The sequence below is a fragment of the Lycium barbarum genome, chromosome 8 (assembly GCF_019175385.1).
Source record: "Lycium barbarum isolate Lr01 chromosome 8, ASM1917538v2, whole genome shotgun sequence".
Lineage (NCBI taxonomy): Eukaryota > Viridiplantae > Streptophyta > Magnoliopsida > Solanales > Solanaceae > Lycium > Lycium barbarum.
In genome coordinates, this window is record NC_083344.1 from 9,976,219 (window position 1) to 9,995,628 (window position 19,410).

Here is a 19,410-nt window from a genome sequence, read left to right on the forward strand (position 1 = left end):
GAGGTGTAACAAGGCTCAATACATTAAGGATAAGCAAAACTTCGGATTGTCGTTTTAGTGGTTGAAAAATGCTCGAACTTCATTTTTGTTTAGCTTTAAGTTATTTATGTTATTGGGTTTCTATTTAAGCATGCTATTTTTTAGTCAAAATTTCATCATTCTGTCACGCCCCGAACCATAGCCTGGGCATAACACCGCACTCGATGCTTGACTGCATGTGACTAAGCGAACCACATGGCTTGCTGAATCAACATGGGGCATAAATATGAGCAAGATATAACATGAAACATGATGATCCTTAACAAAACATGAGAAGTCATAATATATTTAAAATACTTGTCTAAAAAGTGAATGCGGAAATATCATAAACTGAGCCAAAGATGACTACACAACTCCGAGTATTGACAATAACTGACTGACTAGTCTATGAAACCTCTATCATGAATCTGAACTGTAAAACATACTCGCTGGGACAAGAGCCCCAGCATACCTTAACTTGCTAAACGTGACATGAAAATAAATAAGGATAACACCCCGAATAAGATAGGCCTCACCAATAAGTTAATACGAGCAAATCCTACTTAGAAAATGCGGCGTCCTATAAATACGTACCTGCATCGTGAAATGCAAGGCCTCGGGCTATAGAAAAGGGACTTCAGCACATTGAATGTACTGGTATGTAAAACAACTGAATGAAATAAGCAGAGTGCAGGAAATAACATGATAAGAGCTGTAACTGATACTTAAACCTGGTCATGAGCATGAACATGAATACATATATATGAAGAACATTGAGTAAAAATATCTGGGGGAGAGCATTAGTATAACCGTTATGTAACCACTACGTTAACACGTGGTATCTGATCTCTGGCCGATCAGCTAAGCCATCTTGTACCTTGCCGGGCTACAAGACATATGTTGACACCCAATTTTGTCCCTCCTTTATTTAATTTTATTCACTCGAGCGTCTAAATTTATTGACGAGCTAAATACTTTATTTTCACTACTATTATTTTCGCTACTTTTATTTTTAACATTACGAGTATTACTTTACCACAAATTTTTAATGATTCGTCATCATTTCATTTTTTCGGGTTTGGACGCGTTAAATTAATTACAAGACAACACTTTGCAAAATATTTATTTTTTACATTATCAATTATTTATCATCTTTACCAGTTATTAAATTAGCGGCCCAAGAATTATTAAATAGCGGAGGAAGGATTAACGTGTTTTTTTATCCAATTAATGGCCCAAAACACAAATACAATATTATTTCCCTACCCAAATAAACAACCCACATTTTAATACTTAACCCATATTTTCGGACCAACATTTGAGCCCAAATCTCAACCAATGTTTAATTCGGACCAGCCCACAAGCTTACACGGACCAGCCCACAAGCTTACACGGACCAGCCCACTCCATTAACCAACCCGGTCCGGCCCAAATCTTAAATCCCTAATCCCTCTTTCTTTTCCCTCATTCTCACTTCCGCCTCCTTCATCATCGCTCCCCTCCTTCCCTTCTCTCTTCACGCCTGCCCTCTGCACCCCCACTCTCCCATGTCCCCCACGCTCTCTGTCATCCTCCCTGCACCTCCACTCTCCATGTTCCCCGCTTCCTCTCTCTCATACGCTCCTTTCTCCTCACTCTATAAAGGGAGAGGAAAGGCGAAATCAAGGGGACATCGACGAAGATCTGGAAACAAAACCCCCCCACCAAACACAAGTTTTAATTAACAAAGACAGCGAACAATTACTCTATTTTCCTTTCATTTTTTGCTTAAAACTTTAGTTTCTTTAATCGATTTCGAGCTCGTCGTGTCCGAGTAGATTCGAGGCCTTAACACCCACTTCACTGCACCCAACAAAGGTAACTTTCCCTCTTTTAGTTATTTTATTTGTTTTTCTGTTTTGGTTATGTTGCTGTTTTGTTTATATTTCAGTTAAGTTTGTAGAAATAGGATGTTTTTCCTGTTGTTATTATCAGTGGATTAGCACGTCTGTTTACGATGTATTTATCGATTAGTTAAGCAGGTGGTAAAAATGCTAATTCACATGAGTTGTTGGTCAAATGAGCATATTTGGCTCGATTGTTATTTGTTCGAGTCAAAATAAGATTATTATCTGCTGGTTAGGATATGTCCATCAGTGGTCATTTTTATTTAGTTCTCGGTTTGTTGCATCTTCTACAAAGTGATTGGATTATAATGTTCGAGGACAATTTGTCATTTATCTAACTGTGGTTTACTTAAAGGATTAAGATAATATTCATTTGGACTTATAATATTATAGGACAAAATCTTGTAAAAGATTCCTGCTCCCTTTTTTTTTTAAATCTGCCTTAGCAATGAACATGAACGCTCCCTCACGTTTTCATGCCTTTTTTTGTGTTCGAATTATAATTCTGATTGGCTTGTTGACGATCTAATAACAGCTTAGCATAACTGGGTTGCTTTTAGTTAGTTTTAGCTATTAGTGCAACAGGTATGTAAAGCATGAATCCATTTCTCTTGTTTGTTTATACTTCAATACGTTAAAATGCTCTAGACTCGCCTGCTTGATTCAGTATCAGTTTTCCCCTGCCTATGATCATTGTAAGGTTTTGTTCATTTTTTTCATCATGGTTTAGTAATGCTGAAGCAGTCAGTATAAGTCTTGTTTGGCCTGAATTACTAGGATCTGTCTTAGGCTTTAACAAGAGTTATTGACAGTTTCAGTTAGTTTAGTCCATATTTTATAAACCTCATATCCAAACCTCTTACAAGAATTGTATTTTAATAAGCTGAGCATGAAATGAGTTGGTTCACTTCTCAGTTTTTTCTCCTTCGGCTAACAAGGTGGTCTGAAAATTCCTTTCAAGGCATCTTCACTTGAAAGGTTGGTTCATAACAGCTAAACTCGGTTTGCCAGTTTCAAGTTGTTATTTCTTAAAGCTTAACATTTTTGCTTTTTCAAACAAACTGTGTTTTGTACTTTTTTTGAACTGGACATCCTTTTGTCATCCTAATTGTGTTCAAGTCCTTTCACCGTTTCTATCACAAAAAATGTTAAATTCCTTTGTTTTAAAAAAAAAAAAAAAAAAGTAAGTTTTTCCAGTAGCTTGAACATGAAATAGTTTAGTTTCCTTCTCTGTTTTTTCATGACCAGTGAGCTAATCCACAAACTCCTTTTAGATATTTCCTGCTAAAAATAGTAAACAGTAATTTATTCCTGATGGACTTATCTAGTCCCTGGCATGCTATAAAGAATGTTGTCACTTCCCCTCCCCCCTTTTTCTCCTTGGTTCCAGTTCTGTTTTCCATGAGAAAGACTATCTCAAAAATCTGCATTTTGTATAGGATGTTGATGTGTTTGATTATGGATTTTCTGTCCTTCTTATGAAGTGCCCATTTACTCTTCAAAAGTTTAGCCAACTACTTGATTTAGAATCTTATACTACGCATAATGGATAAAAGGAAAGGAGTAGGAAGTTAGTTGTTTGCCATTCTTTGTTCTCAAATAAGAAGCTAAAAGTGTAGTCATTACATCATTTTTTTTTAGTTTTCAATTAAATGTTAAGCCCCTGCTTCCAAAATTGTAGTTTCCAGAATGCATTTTAGTTCAGTTTTGATCTAATAGCTGAAGCTAAAGCATGTTTTGAGGTTCAGTGTCCTAAATAGAAAGCTCTGTTTGTGTGCTATTTGTTTGGTTTTGCCATTCAGTTAGCATGCTTTGGTCAAAATTTCTAAAAAAACAGAAGAATCATGAACTCATATTTGCTCACTTTAATTTACAGTCCATACTAAATAGATGCATTCCTTTGTTTTCTAATCTTAAAATCCATCATCTGCCATTATGGGTTTATGGGTAGAATGCTGCGTTGTCTGGTGAAGCTACTATGAATAAATCTATGCATAGGGTACACACATGTATGTAATGTTTATATATTCTAGTGTATATCCCCTGTATATTGGGTATTATTTTCTGATATATCTTCGTTTTACTAATCCTTTTCCTTCCATTTTATGCATGACCATCGCACACGAGTCCAAAGGACTCGTCATCTTCCGCATCCGGTGTTGGGCTAAAGGCCCAACGTAACATTCCTCGAGTCAGCCCCCATATAGTAGCAGCCAATTCGCAGCCAAACAAGGAAAATAAAATTTGGGCCGAAGCCCAATAGGCGTGACAACAGCAGCAACAAATAAAAACTGTTATTGGGCCGAAGCCCAGCTGCAAATGGATCACAGCAATCCAAATGGGCCGAGCCCATTTATACTATATCTATCCCTCTATTTTCCATTTTCTATGTGCATTTAACATGTATTGCATGACTAACATTTATGCTTGTTAATTAAAATAAACTTTAGTAACATTAAGGGTTCTAGTTTAGTTATGGGTAGTTAATTCCACAAAATTACATTCACTTCTATTTATGTTCTAAACTACTTATATAGTATCTATAACTTTTGTTTGAGTAATTGATTTTCAAAATAGCATGATTACATCTTTTGGCTTAGGGAATAATAATCTATGCTTACTATTTTAGAAACTTAAAACATCGCAAATCTTACACTAATGTTAGCTTACTCTAAGGAACAAAAGGCAAACTAATTCAACGAACAACCCTTTCGCTTTTAGTTCTTTTTCAACACTTAGAAATACTCATTGAAATACATATCTATCTATAACTTTAAGCATACTTGCAAGGCTACTTTCTTTTTTCTATAATACTATATTTACACTTAGCCTAATTAATTATAAGTCCGGTCGGTTAACCATTGTTAATGGGTCTTAAAGGATGCCTAATACCTTCCCTTTAGACTAATTGAACCCTTACCCAGAATCTTAAGTTTCGCAGATCTTAAACAGAGTTAACTTTAAACATAACTTTAATGAACTTTAGGTGTCCTAATTCACCATAAAGAATTAGGTGGCGACTCCTTAAAACATAAACAAAAATAGGAATCTCCAATATGTCGTACTTCTAATTTAACCCGGTTAAAATGGGGTGTGACAACATAAACATGAAATGAATAGATCCATATCCCCCAATAGGGAATATATGAAGGAATCGTCCTACTGGGCAGAGCGATCCTTATCCTATGTTGGCATATGTAGTATCAGGTATAAAACCTTCTCGATAATCTGTGCAACTCCCAAAAACATGATTATGATATGATTGGCTGAGAAGCCCATGAATTTCATAAATGCATGACTTGTGGTATAACATGGGAATCTTGTTTCATAATCATGGACAAACATTATATAATTTATTTGCATGAAAACGTGTAGACATGTTGGATATTCATGAAAGTAAGCATAATATTTAATGACTTGCATGTGGGAACCTATGGAATGAAATATATGGGTTTTCATGGATTACAGACGGATTCCCAATAGCCAAAATGGAAGATTAGGAATATAACAACGGATATATATATATTTCAATCGTGGTAAATCATGGTGCATGGACTTAGGGTTATCATGAACTTGGCTAAAAATCATAGTTTAGTGAACTCTTGCATAATCATGGAAGAACGTATCTTGGGGAAGAACAAAGATGTTCCCACACGTAGATAGGAACTCTACATACCTGGTATGCTCCAAACTTGTAATAAAAATCTGAACTTTGAAGAAGAATCCCAAAGCTTAATCTTGAATCCTTTAAATTGGGCTTTCTTGAAAACCCTAGGTTAAGAACAATGGTTTTCTTGTTTAGATTACATGAATGCATGTTAGAATTTGACTTGGAATGATTGGAATAGGCTTACCTTAGGGTATGTTGAAGGTTGGGAGAGAAGAACTTCGTGCTAAGGCTTGGGAATGTGAAAAGTGAGAAATAAAACTCAAGTTTCGAATTTATACTGTTCACTGAAGCGGGAGATGTACGGGTGAAAAGTACATCCCGTACTTTGAAGTACGGCCCGTACCTCGTGGCCGTACTTGGAATTGCAAATTCCAGTAGCTGGGTTAAAATTACTGCGAAGTACGGGATAGAAGTGTGTCCCGCACTTCAAAGTGCAGCCCACACATTTTTCCCGTACTTTGATGGCAATTTCCAGAAACTTCATTTTTTCCCATGCCAAGTTCAGTGTAAAAGTATGGCCCGTACTTGGAAGTACGGCCTGCACCTTGACCGTCAAAATCTAAATTTCAATTTTTAACACTACCGTCTGGTAGCCTAAGTCCCCAATCATGAATCATAGCCTAGTTTAAGGGTACGAGGTGTTACAATATCTCCCCCTTGGGATTATTCGTCCTCGAATGATAGGTCATGGTTAGGGATATGGCTGGACATGGCTTGAATACATAAACGTGAAGGAAACATCATGTGAAACATGGAGACTAAATTAACATGATATGGTTCTATTGGGAGTTCCAGCACAACCTACATTTGAATATTCTCTGTCTTAGAAAATAACCCAAACCCTAGCTGCCACCACTACTAGCCGGAATGGCCGAAACAACCGGTGGACAACCTCCATCGGTAGCCCAGAATACGACGACCACTCTAACTCCACAACCTACAGTTTTGCATACTTAAAACCCTATGCCCAAAACTCAGAATCAAACTTATACCAATTTATTCAAGCCCACAATTATAGATACCACTACTGTCGAAATACCACTAAAGAAAATTACATACATCAATGGGGAACCATTCATTGCTTGGAATTCCAATGAGATACAACAGATGATAGTGAAAGAGAAATTACAATATGCAGTGATTGGTAAGTTTTCCTATGACAATATTGATATTAAAGAACTCAGGAAGGTAATTCCAATACAGTGTGGAATTAAAGGTGTGCCAATCATAGGATTGCTTGATGAAAGACATATTCTGATCCGACTAAATTTTCTGGAAGATTATGTTAGAATGATGTCTACCCCTGCATAAAAGATCCCATTGAAGCGGCTAATCCCATGCATACTGTATGGACATCTGGTCGCACAAATTGCATAGTATCATAAATAGCGATCCCAAGTATTACCCAGCCCCCAGGAGAGTTTATAAACAAATACAGTTCTTTGGTCTCATCCTCGATACTGAGATATACCATAAGACCAATAAGTTGATTCGAAATCTCGCTATTAATCCCTTGGCCTAAAAAAAGTAATCTTTCTCGATAAAGTCGGTTGATTAGGGTAAAATTATATCCCTTAGGAACCGTACATGCGCCTTTTGATGCATACGGTTCCAAAAAATTGTGAATCAATGTATAGATTCCAGTCCTCTTTCGTTTTTTCTATAAAGGTTCTTTCTTACTTCTAATGAAAGGGCTTTTCTTCGATTTTTCAATAAAGACGAGTTTTGCCTGCTTTTTTATATTTTCGATTTTCCATTAGAAAATTCTAAGTTATAAGAAAGGGTCATTAAACTTATCGAATTAACTTCTCATTGATGTATTCTTTCATCGAGATTGAATCCAAACCGCGATGGGTGCATGACAGGTATTGCCAAATGAGACCTCTCATATGGAATCCATGGTTCAATCCAAAAGAAGAGACTTCTAGGGCTGTAGCTTGGATAATTTTCCCTGAACTGCCTCCAAATTTCTTTGCTAAAGAGGTTGTGTTTTCCATGGCAACTTCAGTTGGAAAACCTTTAACTGTTTATCTGGCCACAACAAACAAAAGAAGGCCAAGCTGCGCAAAAGTCAAAGTTGAGGTTGGTTTGTTAGCAACACTTCCAAAGAGGATAAACATTGCTGAAGAGGATGAATCAGGAATACGAAAATCAAAATGGGTAAGGATTAATTATGATTGCTTACCAAAATATTGCAAACACTGTAAGCTCCAAGGTCATGAGGAGATGGAATGTAGAGTGCTTAATCCTGAATTGGCAAAACAATTCAGAAAAGTATTAAGGAAAGAAAATGCAGAAGTTGTTTCTACAGAAACACAAAATGAAGAAGGCATTCGAGGGAGAAGGGGATAGTACAATACTGGTAAACAAGAATGGATGCAAAAAAGGAGCAACTAAAAAAAGGATAAATTAGGTGTTATAATTGGGGAAGTTAGTCTAGTACAAAATAATAAGAAGGGAACCATGTAACTACTAATGTATTTGCAGCACTTGAAGAGATCTCAGAGAATCAGGACAATGTGCATCAAGAACAGATGCCACAAGAAGATACTAGAACATGGATTGAGAAGAGCTTCTATATCCACAAAAGCCTTGTAAAGGAAACAGACAACAAGCTAAATGAAACAAAACAACCAAAAGTGGACAACATGTTATATGGAGATAAAAAACATAACAAATACATGGAGAAACCAGGGGAACAACAGATATTAAATGATGATGCTGAGGGTATTTTACTTGATGAGTCCCAAATGCAAACACCAGGCAAAAGTATTCAAGAAAAGCATGCAACAACAAGTAATCAAGGGGAGGACAATGAGCACAATAACAAGAGTACACATCGATCCAGTGTGGACAGCAGCAAGATAACAGCCACAAGCAGAGGGGAGAAACTACTATCTGATGCACATGTTAATGTGGAGAAATTTCAAACTCCAGATCTAAATCAAATATTGCAGGGAAGGGAGAGTGATAATCAAAGCAAAACATTGACACAACAGGAGAATCATAACAGATGGGATTTGAAGAGCTATGAGGAAAATGAACAAATGGGGGATAGTAGTACCAACAATATGGAAAATGACGCAATCAATCAGGGGAATGTAGCAGGGAAACAAAAGGATAAGGAAAATCATGATCTTAACATGGTGCAGCCTGAAGAAGGCAAATCAGTAGTATCAGGGCTGATAACAGTGTGGGAGGAGATACCAAGATCAAAATTTAATATTAAAGGGGGAAGCAGAGATCTTGATGTGCATACCATAGAGCATAATATGGAAGCAACTGTTAGAGCAGGAGATATTTCACCAATGTTTATTCAAAAAGGAGGAGGTAAAGCAAAGAAAAAGATATTAAGGGAGACAAGTGTTCCACCTGGGAGTGGAGTTCATACTAGAAGGCAGATTAATAAACTTAATAAACCATGATGAATGCTCTTATATGGAATATTAGGTCTGTTAATACCATGGAAGCTTTTACAAGGTTGATAAAACTGAATCAAAGATACCATTTTAGTTTTATAGGCTTAATGGAACCTTTTCAAGATCCAGACAAGATAGAGGAATATAGAAGAAGAATTGGAATGGAGCATGCAATAGTTAATATATCTGGTACGATTTGGGCTTTTGTGGAAGATATATTTGACTATCACATAATTGTGGATCATCAGCAGCACTTAACCATTAAATTAAGGGTCAGAGGAACTCAGGAGGATATGCTGGTGTCACTAGTGTATGCAAAATGTACTAAAGCTGAAAGATTGGAGCTGTGGGACTCTCTGGAGGATTTGTCTACCTCATTTAATATTCCTTGGATGATTGGGGGTGATTTTAATGCAATTACTTCAGATGATGAGAAATTTGGTGGTCTTCCAGGAACTATCAATGAAATACAGGATTTTAGAGGTTGCATCCAGAACTGTGGAATGACAGATTTGGGATTTAGTGGCAGTAAATTTACTTAGTGGAATGGCCAAAGTGGTGATGATTGTATTTTTAAGAGGTTGGATAGATGCATGGGTAATCAGTTGCTACAAGCAAAGTATTCTAGTGTAGGTATCACTCATCTGATCAGGAATGGGTCAGATCTTGCTCCTATGTTAATTTCCTATATAGGAGACAATAGAAATATCAAAAAACCTTTTAAGTTTTTGAACTTTTGAGTAAAGAACGAAGGTTTCATAGAGTTGATTAAACAACATTGGACAGCTGATTTTATGGCAAATCCTTTCATACTTTTTCATCATAAACTGAAAAAGGTGAAAGCAACTTTGGTCCAATGGAGTAAAGCAACTTTTGGGAACATATTCCAAGAAATTTAGGCTCTTGAAGAGGTTATTAAGGTGAAAGAAGCACAATTTCAGAGTCTACCAACTCCAACAAATAGACAGGAATCACATAAAGTGCAGGCAGAATTACACAAATATTTACATCTAGAGGAAGAATTTTGGAAACAAAAAGCTGGTATGCAGTGGTATTAGGATGGGGATAGAAGTACAAAAAAAATTCATACTTATGTACATGGGAGAAGGAAAAGGATGCAGATAAGAAGAATTCAAGGGGCAGATGGGAATTGGATAGAAGAAGAAGAGAGAATAATTGTTGAAGCCATTAGATACTACACTGCTCTATTTACAAAGGAAGATGATCCAAAAGATTTTGAAATTCTAAATCACTTGCCCCGAATGATTTTTGAGGATGATAATTTGTGGTTTGAAGCAAAACCAACTAAAGAAGAGGTGAAGGCAGTGGTTTTTCAACTAAATGGAGAGAGTGCAGGAGGACCTGATGGTTTTAATGGTGTATTTATCAAGTTTGCTGGGAAATTATTGGAGAGGATGTTACCAATATGATAAAGTCTTTATTTTCTGGAGCAGAACTGCCCAAGTTTGTTACTCATACTAACCTGGTCTTATTACCAAAGAAATAGGTGGTTAACACTTTCTCTGATATGAGACCAATTAGTTTGAGCAATTTTCTGAACAAAATCTTTTCTAGACTGATTCATGGGGGATTGGTGTCAAAATTATCTGATATTATATCACTCAATCAGTCTGGATTTGTTAAAGATAGAAGTATTGTGGAGAATATACTGTTGACTCAAGAAATTGTGTCTGATATAAGGCTGAGGACAAAAGATGCAAATGTAATAATTAAGCTGGATATGGCAAAGGCCTATGACAGGGTATCTTGGTTGTTCTTAACCAAGGTATTTAGGCAGATGGGATTCTCAAAGAAGATTATAGACATGGTTTACAGGATTGTTAACAATAACTGGTACTCTATGTTGGTAAATGGGCAGCAGCAAGGTTTCTTCCAATCTCCCAGAGGAGTAAAGCAAGGGGACTCTCTTTCCCCTACTTTATTTATCCTAGCAGCTGAGGTCTTATCTAGGAGTCTGAATGCACTTCATCAGAAAGTCCAGTTTAGGGTTTGGGTATGCCTAAATGGAGTCCAAAAGTAAATCATCTTGCCTATGCTGATGACATGATCATCTTTACTTCAGCAGATGTGGTATCTTTGCAAAAGATAATGGAGATTTTGAAGAATTATGAGCAGACTTCTGGTCAAAATATTAATATGGACAAAAGTATTGTTTATATGCATAATAATGTCACAGGGGACATTAGTATCACAGTTGAGATTGTAACTGGCATTAATAGAAAAGAATTTCCTTTTATGTATTTGGGTTGCCCTATTTATCATTGTAGGAGGAAAAAGAAATTCTTAAATGCTTTGATCCTTAAAATCATGAATAGATTACAAGGCTGGAAGGGTAAAATGTTATCCTTTGGAGGAAGGGCAATTCTTACTAAACATGTGCTTCAAAGTATGCCAATACACATGTTGTCAGCTGTTAATCCTTCTATTAGGATCATTAGGCAAATTCACAAGATGTTTGCTCAGTTTTTTTGGAGCAATACTATTGGGGGCACGAGCAGACATTGGGTGGCTTGGAATAAATGGTGTGTCCCAACTCCAGAGAGGGGCCTAGGTTTTAGATCCCTTCATGATGTGTCTTTGGCACTTTTTTATAAGCTCTGGTGGAATTTCAAGACAAAACCTACCTTGTGGAGTGCTTATATGACCAACAAATATTGTAGGAAAGAACATGCTATAGTGGTACAGTGGAAACAGGGGTCACAGACCTGGAAAAGAATGTTAGAAGCCAGGGACTTAATAGAACATCAAATTTGGTGGCAAGTTACGAAAGGGGACTCACAGTTCTGGTTTGACAATTGGACTGGATTGGGAGCTTCATACTAGGTAAATCCAGGGGATACTTATGATGAGAGAATTCAGAATGTGAAAGAAGTGGTAGTGGAGGAGAGGTGGAATAGAGAAAAATTGATAGAAGTGCTCACTGAGGGCATTATTGAGCATATAGTAGAGAATATAACCCCAGCCAGAGAGGAAAGAGATACTGATAGACCATGGTGGATACCAGACACAAGAGGGGAATTTTCAATTAAATCAACTTGGGATTTTATTAGGCTGAGGGGACCACAAGTGGACAGTTATAGGTTCGTGTGGATAAAGGGGTTGCCTTTTAAGATTTCCTTTTTTCTTTGGAGATGCTGGAAATACAAAATTCCTACAGATGATGTGTTAAAAGATGAATATCAATTTGGTGTCTAGGTGTTGGTGTTTTATAAGTCCTATGGAGAAGACTATGCATCATTTGTTTCTAACATCATATACAGCTAAAAGGACATGGTCATTTTTCTGCAATGCTGCAAGAATAAGCATGGAAGGAGTGCAGCTGTAACAATTGATTGTGAAGTGGTGGAAGGCATCAGTAACTGGCAGATTGAAACAGATATATGCTGCAGTGCCATCAATTATAATTTGGGAACTTTGGAAGAGAAGAAATGGTATCAAACATGGGCCCATGAAGGTTAATAGTTTAGTTATCTATCTAGTCTTAATCTCTATTCAAAAACTAGTATTATGCAGGAATCCCTCTATTAGAAATATTCCTGTTGGATGGAAGGAATTGATTCAAATGTTGGAGGGAGGAAAGGCAAGAGTGAAGGTAGCACAAGTTAAATGGAATTTACCTCCATTGGGGTGGTGTGCATGCAACACAGATGGTGCTTCTAGAAGTAACCCAGGAAGGAGTGCCTATGGTTTTTGTTTGAGAGATGCTGAAGGGAATTTACTATATGCACAAGCTGAGGAGATTGGTTATGCCACAAATATAGAAGCATAAATTGTGGTTATTTTGGAGACCTTGAGGTACTGCAAGCAACAGGGGCTTCACGACATCATTTTTTGTAGGTTGGGTGGAAGAGGTGGAGGAATATAGAAGGGACACGGATGTCATATTCAATCATACTCTAAGGGAAGCAAATAAGTTGGCTGATGCTTTAGCCAACTTTGCTTTAGATGAAGGTCCTTTGCAGTGCTACATGTTTGAGGAGTTGAATGGACAGATGAGAAAAATTCTAAACAGTGATAAGAGTCAAATTCCATATCTAAGAATAAGGAGATACTGAATGGGATGGAAAAAGAAGGAGAATTGACACTAGGAGATCATTTCATTCAAATCCTGAAGGAGGGGAATGAGACTAATTTTTTATCTAACTGTTTGTTTATGTTTGCAGGTTTATGTTACAGGACTAAACAATACAGAGGAAATGTCAACTGTTGTGTATTAGATCTTAGAAACAATAGGTCAGATACCGGACAGCAGTACAAGCACAGAAGGTACATCAATGACAGGAATCAAGTAGAGAGGGTGTGGGTCTACTTTGTGGAATTAGTACCAAATGGTACTCAGTCAAAGGGATACATATTACATCTATTTGTATCAATGTCAAGGGATACTAGTAGGCATACACCTCAGTTCAAGAATAACATAAAACAAGGCAAGGGTTACATGAGCACACATAGGGCAGGTCTAAGGCATCAGGCAGCAGAGAAGCTGGATACAAGGATCAAAGGCTACTGGGAAAAGGTACATATAATACAGAAGACACACAATGAAGAATCTCAAGGCGTATCTTGCAAGGAAAACCACAGGACACAACAATCAGAAAAGCCATAACACAGGACATGTACACATATACAAGGTAAAGCTAGTGTCATACAGATACAACAGGTTCATCAGAGAGGAAGAGTACACAATCAAATTCTAAGTCATGACCTATACCAAAGGGATTTGATGGATGCCTTATTTGTGGTATTAGCATCTTATGATGCTCATTCAAGTGGGCAGAAATTAAATCTACACAAGTATAAGTCATGGCTAGAAGGAGATTTACAACAGATACAGTTACACATGATACAACAAAATGGGGCACAAATAGAGCTTACAAAGTCACTGTAGATACAACAGGTTCAACAGAGTGAAAGAGTACACAATCAAATTCTAAGTCATGACCTATACAAAATGGATTTTATTGACGCCTTATTTGTATTAGCATTATATGATGCTCATTCAAGAAGGCAGAATTTAAATCTACACAAGTATAAGTCATGGCTAGAAGGAGATGTACATCAGGTACAGATACATAGGACAAATCAAAGAGGGGAACAAATAAAGCTTACAAATATTATAGGAGAAATGAAGCTCAGATTCAGCTGGTTGCGTGAACATAGAGAAACACATCATCAGGAACACGACCACAACAACAGCTTGAAACTTCAACTCTCAACAAGAGGTCAAGATTTGCAAGTCAACAAAGAAAGAGGGGGATTAATTTGTGTTCAATAACAAGCAATTACTAGAACAATAAACAACAATGGAACAAAAGGGCCGAAATTGACTTAGAACACTTACCAGACAAGGAAAGATGAAGACGAGAAAGAGTGTAGGGGCAAATCAGGACCATCTTCATATCAGTTTCAGAGATTCGCAGCAATTTTTAGACAAAGAGGCGTGAAAATAGGGCAACAAATTTCAAATATCCCCAATTTAGAAATGGGGGTCAAATGTAACTTATTTGGACCGAACCAATTTTGGGCCGGTCATTTGCTTTTTTTTTTGCTTTGTTGGACCTTTTTTCTTTAAATAAATAAAAATCCAAACTGGGCATAATCAAATTTAAAAAAATGATATGGTTACATGGAAACATGAATACTTGATAATTGAGCGTGAAACACAAGACATGACATAACTATGGAAGGTTACCATGAGCGTTCTCTGCTCGCTCTTCAAATAAATGGGGATATCTGGATTTTATGTCCTCTTCGGCTTCCTATGTAGCCTCTTCAACTTTCTGACTCCTCCATAAATCTTTAACCAAGGCAACTTTCTTAGTTCTCAACTTGAGAACTTGACCATCAAGAATGGCTACAAGGATTTCTTCATAGGTGAGGTCATCCTTAACTGTTATAGTATCAGTAGGAACAACCAACGACGGGTCTCCTACACATTTCCTCAACATGGATACATGAAACACTGGATGAACAGCATCCAACTCTTGGGGCAACTCAAGTTCCTAAGCCACTTGACCGACCTTTCATAGAATTCTATAAGTCTCAATATATATGGGACTGAGTTTTCCTTTCTTGTCGAATCTCATAACACCCTTCAAAGGCGAAACCTTAAAGAACACCCAATCATTAGCTTCAAATTCGAAGTCCCTTCGCCTCATAGTTGTGTAAGACTTCTGGCGACTCTGAACCATTTTCAAACGCTCTTGAATCAACTTGACTTTCGCCATAGCTTGATAGACCAATCTGATCCTAACTACTCTGCTTTACTAATTTTGAACCAACCAATTAGTGATCTACACCTTCGCCTATACAGAGCTTCAAAACAGTGTCAACCCAATGCTAACATGATAACTGTTATTATAAGCAATCTCAATGAGGGGTAAGTGATCTTCCTAATTACCTTTGAAATCTAGGACTCATGCTCTTAACATGTCTTCAAGAGTATGAATAGTACGCTCTGCCTGACCATCTATTTGCGGATGAAACGTTGTGTTGAGTTTTACCTTGGTACCCAATCCCTGCTGATAGGATTTCCAGAAATAGGTCGTGAACTGGGCACCACGATCTGAAATAATAGACACTGGAGTCCCATGCAATCTGATAATTTCATTAACATACAACTTGGCATAATGTTCTGCTGAATTTGTGGTCTTGACTGGCAAAAAGTGCGCGGACTTAATAAGCCGGTCAACGATCATCCAAATATAGTCATGCCTCCTGGATGAATGAGGTAGACCTGATAAAAAGTCTATATTGATCATTTTCCATTTCTAGACAGGAATATCAATATTCTGAGCCAAGCCACCAGGCCTCTGTTGTTTGGCTTTCACTTGCTGACAGTTTGGACACTTAGCCATAAAGTTTGCTACATTCCTCTTCATACCATTCCACCAATAAATCTCTTTAAGATCATGATACATCTTAGTGGAACCTGGATGAATGGAATACCTGGAATTGTGAGCCTCTGTCATGACCCAAATTGGCTAAGCCGTGCGGGCACTTACCTTTCCCACCTCGGTAAACAAACGCGCAACCCTACAAAAGTGAAGACATAAATAAATAAATCAATTTAAGTGGAAGAGAGTAATCATGTAATTCCTATGATACTATAATAGAAATAATGAGGAAATACCCCCAGGGTCTGGTCTAATCCATACAAGAGCATCTAAAGAAAAGTATACAAGTCTGGAATATAAAAATACATCAAATTTGTCTATGTCTCCGAATGGGAAAAGTAAGTCATAATAGGAGGAGTTTTCAAGGAAGCGAACGTCTCGTGCTAACCTTAAAAACTCGAAGTTGTACTGATGGCGACTATCAGCCACGAGAGATAGAAGCAGATCCAACCTGGAACTCTACATTCATAAAAGAATCCAACAAGTGCAACTCAGTACAAAACTACAGTACTGGTAGGTATCATCGGTCGACTAAGTATGGCTAATTAGTCTCAATATATATCCAATCCGAAATCAACAACACAAGTAAAACACCAGATCGTCACAATATAAACTAAGATGAAATGCAATGTAATGATGTAAGAATGTCAATGCAATGCAATGTACACATGTACTCCGGACGGAAGTATCGACGTCCCGGAAGTATCTCTCCCAAGCTTCATATAATTGTTCCCCCGGTCGCTGCTTAAATTCATAGATCTTATCATGAATCTCATCCTTCTTGCTAAGAGGGTACCATTTCTTGAGAAAGACTACTACCATTTCTGCCTATGTAGTAATAGAATTCTGCCGCAGCTTCTCAAACCATGCTCTTGCATCTCCAGCTAAGGAATATTTGAATAACCTCAGCCGAATAGCATCTTCTGAAACGTTGTTTTGGATGTGATTAGCACACACATCCACAAAATTCTGTAAATGACGTTGAGGGTCATTCTCGATAGAGTTCCAAAAGTATCCCTCAAGCTTCAACAACTGGTATAGAGAGGAGTCAATTTTTACGCTTGCAGCTCCAACTTGAGAATGAACAATAGCAGATGCATAGTCCTCCTCTAGAATAAGATCAGCGAAAATATTCTCTTCATCTGATTCATTCCCCTGATTATTCAATCGATTCCCCTGGTTACTAGCACGTTGTTTTTGCTGATTCTGATTCATGTTCACCTGGTTTACAAGGAATAGCAACCAAGGTGTGATGGAATAAGCAAAAGACTTTAATCAAAGCAAACATTATTTAGTAATTTCAAAATCGTATTCCCCGCAACGGCGCCAAAATTTGATACGCTCAAATTGCACCTTTTATTAGCGTAAAGCGGATGATGTCAAATATAGTAACCCAACTAGGTTGGGGTCGAATCTCACAGGGAATATGGTGTGAAAAGTTTACTAAAGTCGTAGAATGCTTAATTTAAGTCTAATGTCTTAACCTGATAATTTTGGTAAAAAGTTGGTTGTTTAGGACTAATGGCTAACTAATTTCTTTGGAGTGTAATTTAGGGTAAAAGAAACCAAGGTTGTGTTCCCTTTAGATAAAGCGTATGATCATGGGTATTGATCTTGATATACTTCTAACGGATTGCTATATGAATGCACTTAACCTCTATGTGAATCTCTACTATTTCCCAATAAATAAGGATTATTTCTTTCTATGATTTTCCCAAGTATAAGAAAGTGATATGAAGAACTGTTAACTATGCCAAGTAAATTCTTCTTATTCCTAAGTGAATTTATTAAATAAAGTTTAAAGCTTTGAGTCCTTGTTATTTATTCTTACCAACCCTAATTATTTTCCCAAATAAATCAAGGTTTCTGGCTTTAATCAATATTTGCAACCATTAATTATGAATGAAGAATGAAGAATAAATAAACCCTAATAATCCATTATGTGTATATCAATCACCAAACCCAATCACAAAACACCCATCATTGGGTTCACAACCCTAGTAAGGGTATTTAGCTACCCATGACAAAGAACAAGAAATAAGAAATTGAAGAATTCACAATTGCTTACTTTGGAAGAAAAGAGGAATTGATAATACTTGAATTGATGTTTGAATCCCCAAAAACTATAGAGTAATTGTTGTTCTAAGTCAAGAGATGAAAATATATTAACTGATAATAATAATTAAAACCCTGCAATAGGCTATTTATAGGTTCTGAAAACGTAAAAGTACAGATTTATACTTTGGTCTCCGTCAGTACAAAATACGATCCATATTTCACAATACGGACCGTAAACCAGTTTACGCCTAGGGTTTCCTTCAAAATATAGGCAACTGCAACCTCCTAGAATACGGACCGTATTTTGATTTACGGTCCATCTTCTGCTTGATCGTCTTTCAACTTGCAAAACTTCACCTTTCTGTCAAGTGTCTAAATGATTAAATACGCTTTGAAATATGGACTGTAAGTGGAATACGGTCCGTAAAAGTTGTTCATATTTCACTATCTTCTCAGCATGCCTTTCTAGTTCTGCTTATCTTTAAATACGCCCATGGAATACAGCCCGTAAAAGTTGTTCATATTTCACAATCTTCTCAACATGCCTTTCTGGTTCTGCTTATCTTTAAATACGCCCATGGAATACGGCCCGTATTTGAGAATACGGTCCATATATTGAGATTACGGCCAGCTGCTGCACTTTAACTGTTTTCATTCTAAATCCGCTCTATTACCTGAAAAACACTAAAAGCACATTTAAGAGATACTAACTTGCTTAAACACAAGTAAAACTTCTCGTAAAAAGGCCTTGGATGTGCCATAATTTTCTGGCACATCAGATGGCTGTCACCCGCTTCCGCGACACCAAGGCCGCTCCAGCGGTGCCATAACCGCTATAGCGGTCATGCCCAATTGGCAAGGACCGCTCCAACGGTAGAGGGACCGCTTCAACAGTACCGCTGCCACGGTGCTGGTGCCGCCAAAGTGGGCACCAGACACTAGAAACTTCCCAAGTTTTCGCACTTCAATATGAATTTTCGACTAATTTTCAAGGCCATCTACTCACAAACGACATACACAGACACATATAAAAACACGCTCCGAACACGCTCGTGGCCTCGAAATTCCCAACGGAGGTCTTGCTGATCGAGTCAAACCCCAATACCTCAATTCCAATTTCTTAACCCAAGTCTCAAAATGCATCTTAGTGCATTGGGAACCAAACCAGATATACACACAAGTTATAAATGACCATCCGGACCTCTCGAAATCGACGAATTTTTGAAAAAGGCCCGTTTACCAAAAGTCAACCTTGAGTTAACTCTTTTTCGCTTAAAGCTTATATTTCACAAGAAATCGCTCGAATCAAGTCTAGACACCTCGAGAAGCGTGTCAACGATACCCTCGGGTCAAAAGTAAGCTAAACAAGCTCGAAAAGGGGCAAAAATGCCGAAAAGACTATAATGACCAAACAGGTCGTTACATCAGATATCAATTAAACT

The 19,410-nt window shown here is 37.4% G+C and overlaps 2 protein-coding genes across 2 annotated transcripts; both read left to right on the top strand.

The window, feature by feature from the left end:
- Positions 1-8,995: 8,995 nt before the first annotated feature.
- LOC132607675 (uncharacterized) lies at positions 8,996-9,535 on the top strand. Its single transcript, XM_060321762.1, has one exon. The coding sequence runs from the start codon at positions 8,996-8,998 to the stop codon at positions 9,533-9,535; it is 540 nt and encodes a 179-aa protein (XP_060177745.1).
- A 573-nt stretch (positions 9,536-10,108) lies between these two features.
- Positions 10,109-12,209, top strand: LOC132607677 (uncharacterized). The gene is made up of 4 exons (XM_060321763.1): positions 10,109-10,410; positions 10,569-11,007; positions 11,100-11,693; positions 11,838-12,209. The coding sequence occupies exons 1-4, from the start codon at positions 10,109-10,111 to the stop codon at positions 12,207-12,209; spliced, it is 1,707 nt and encodes a 568-aa protein (XP_060177746.1).
- Positions 12,210-19,410: the final 7,201 nt, after the last annotated feature.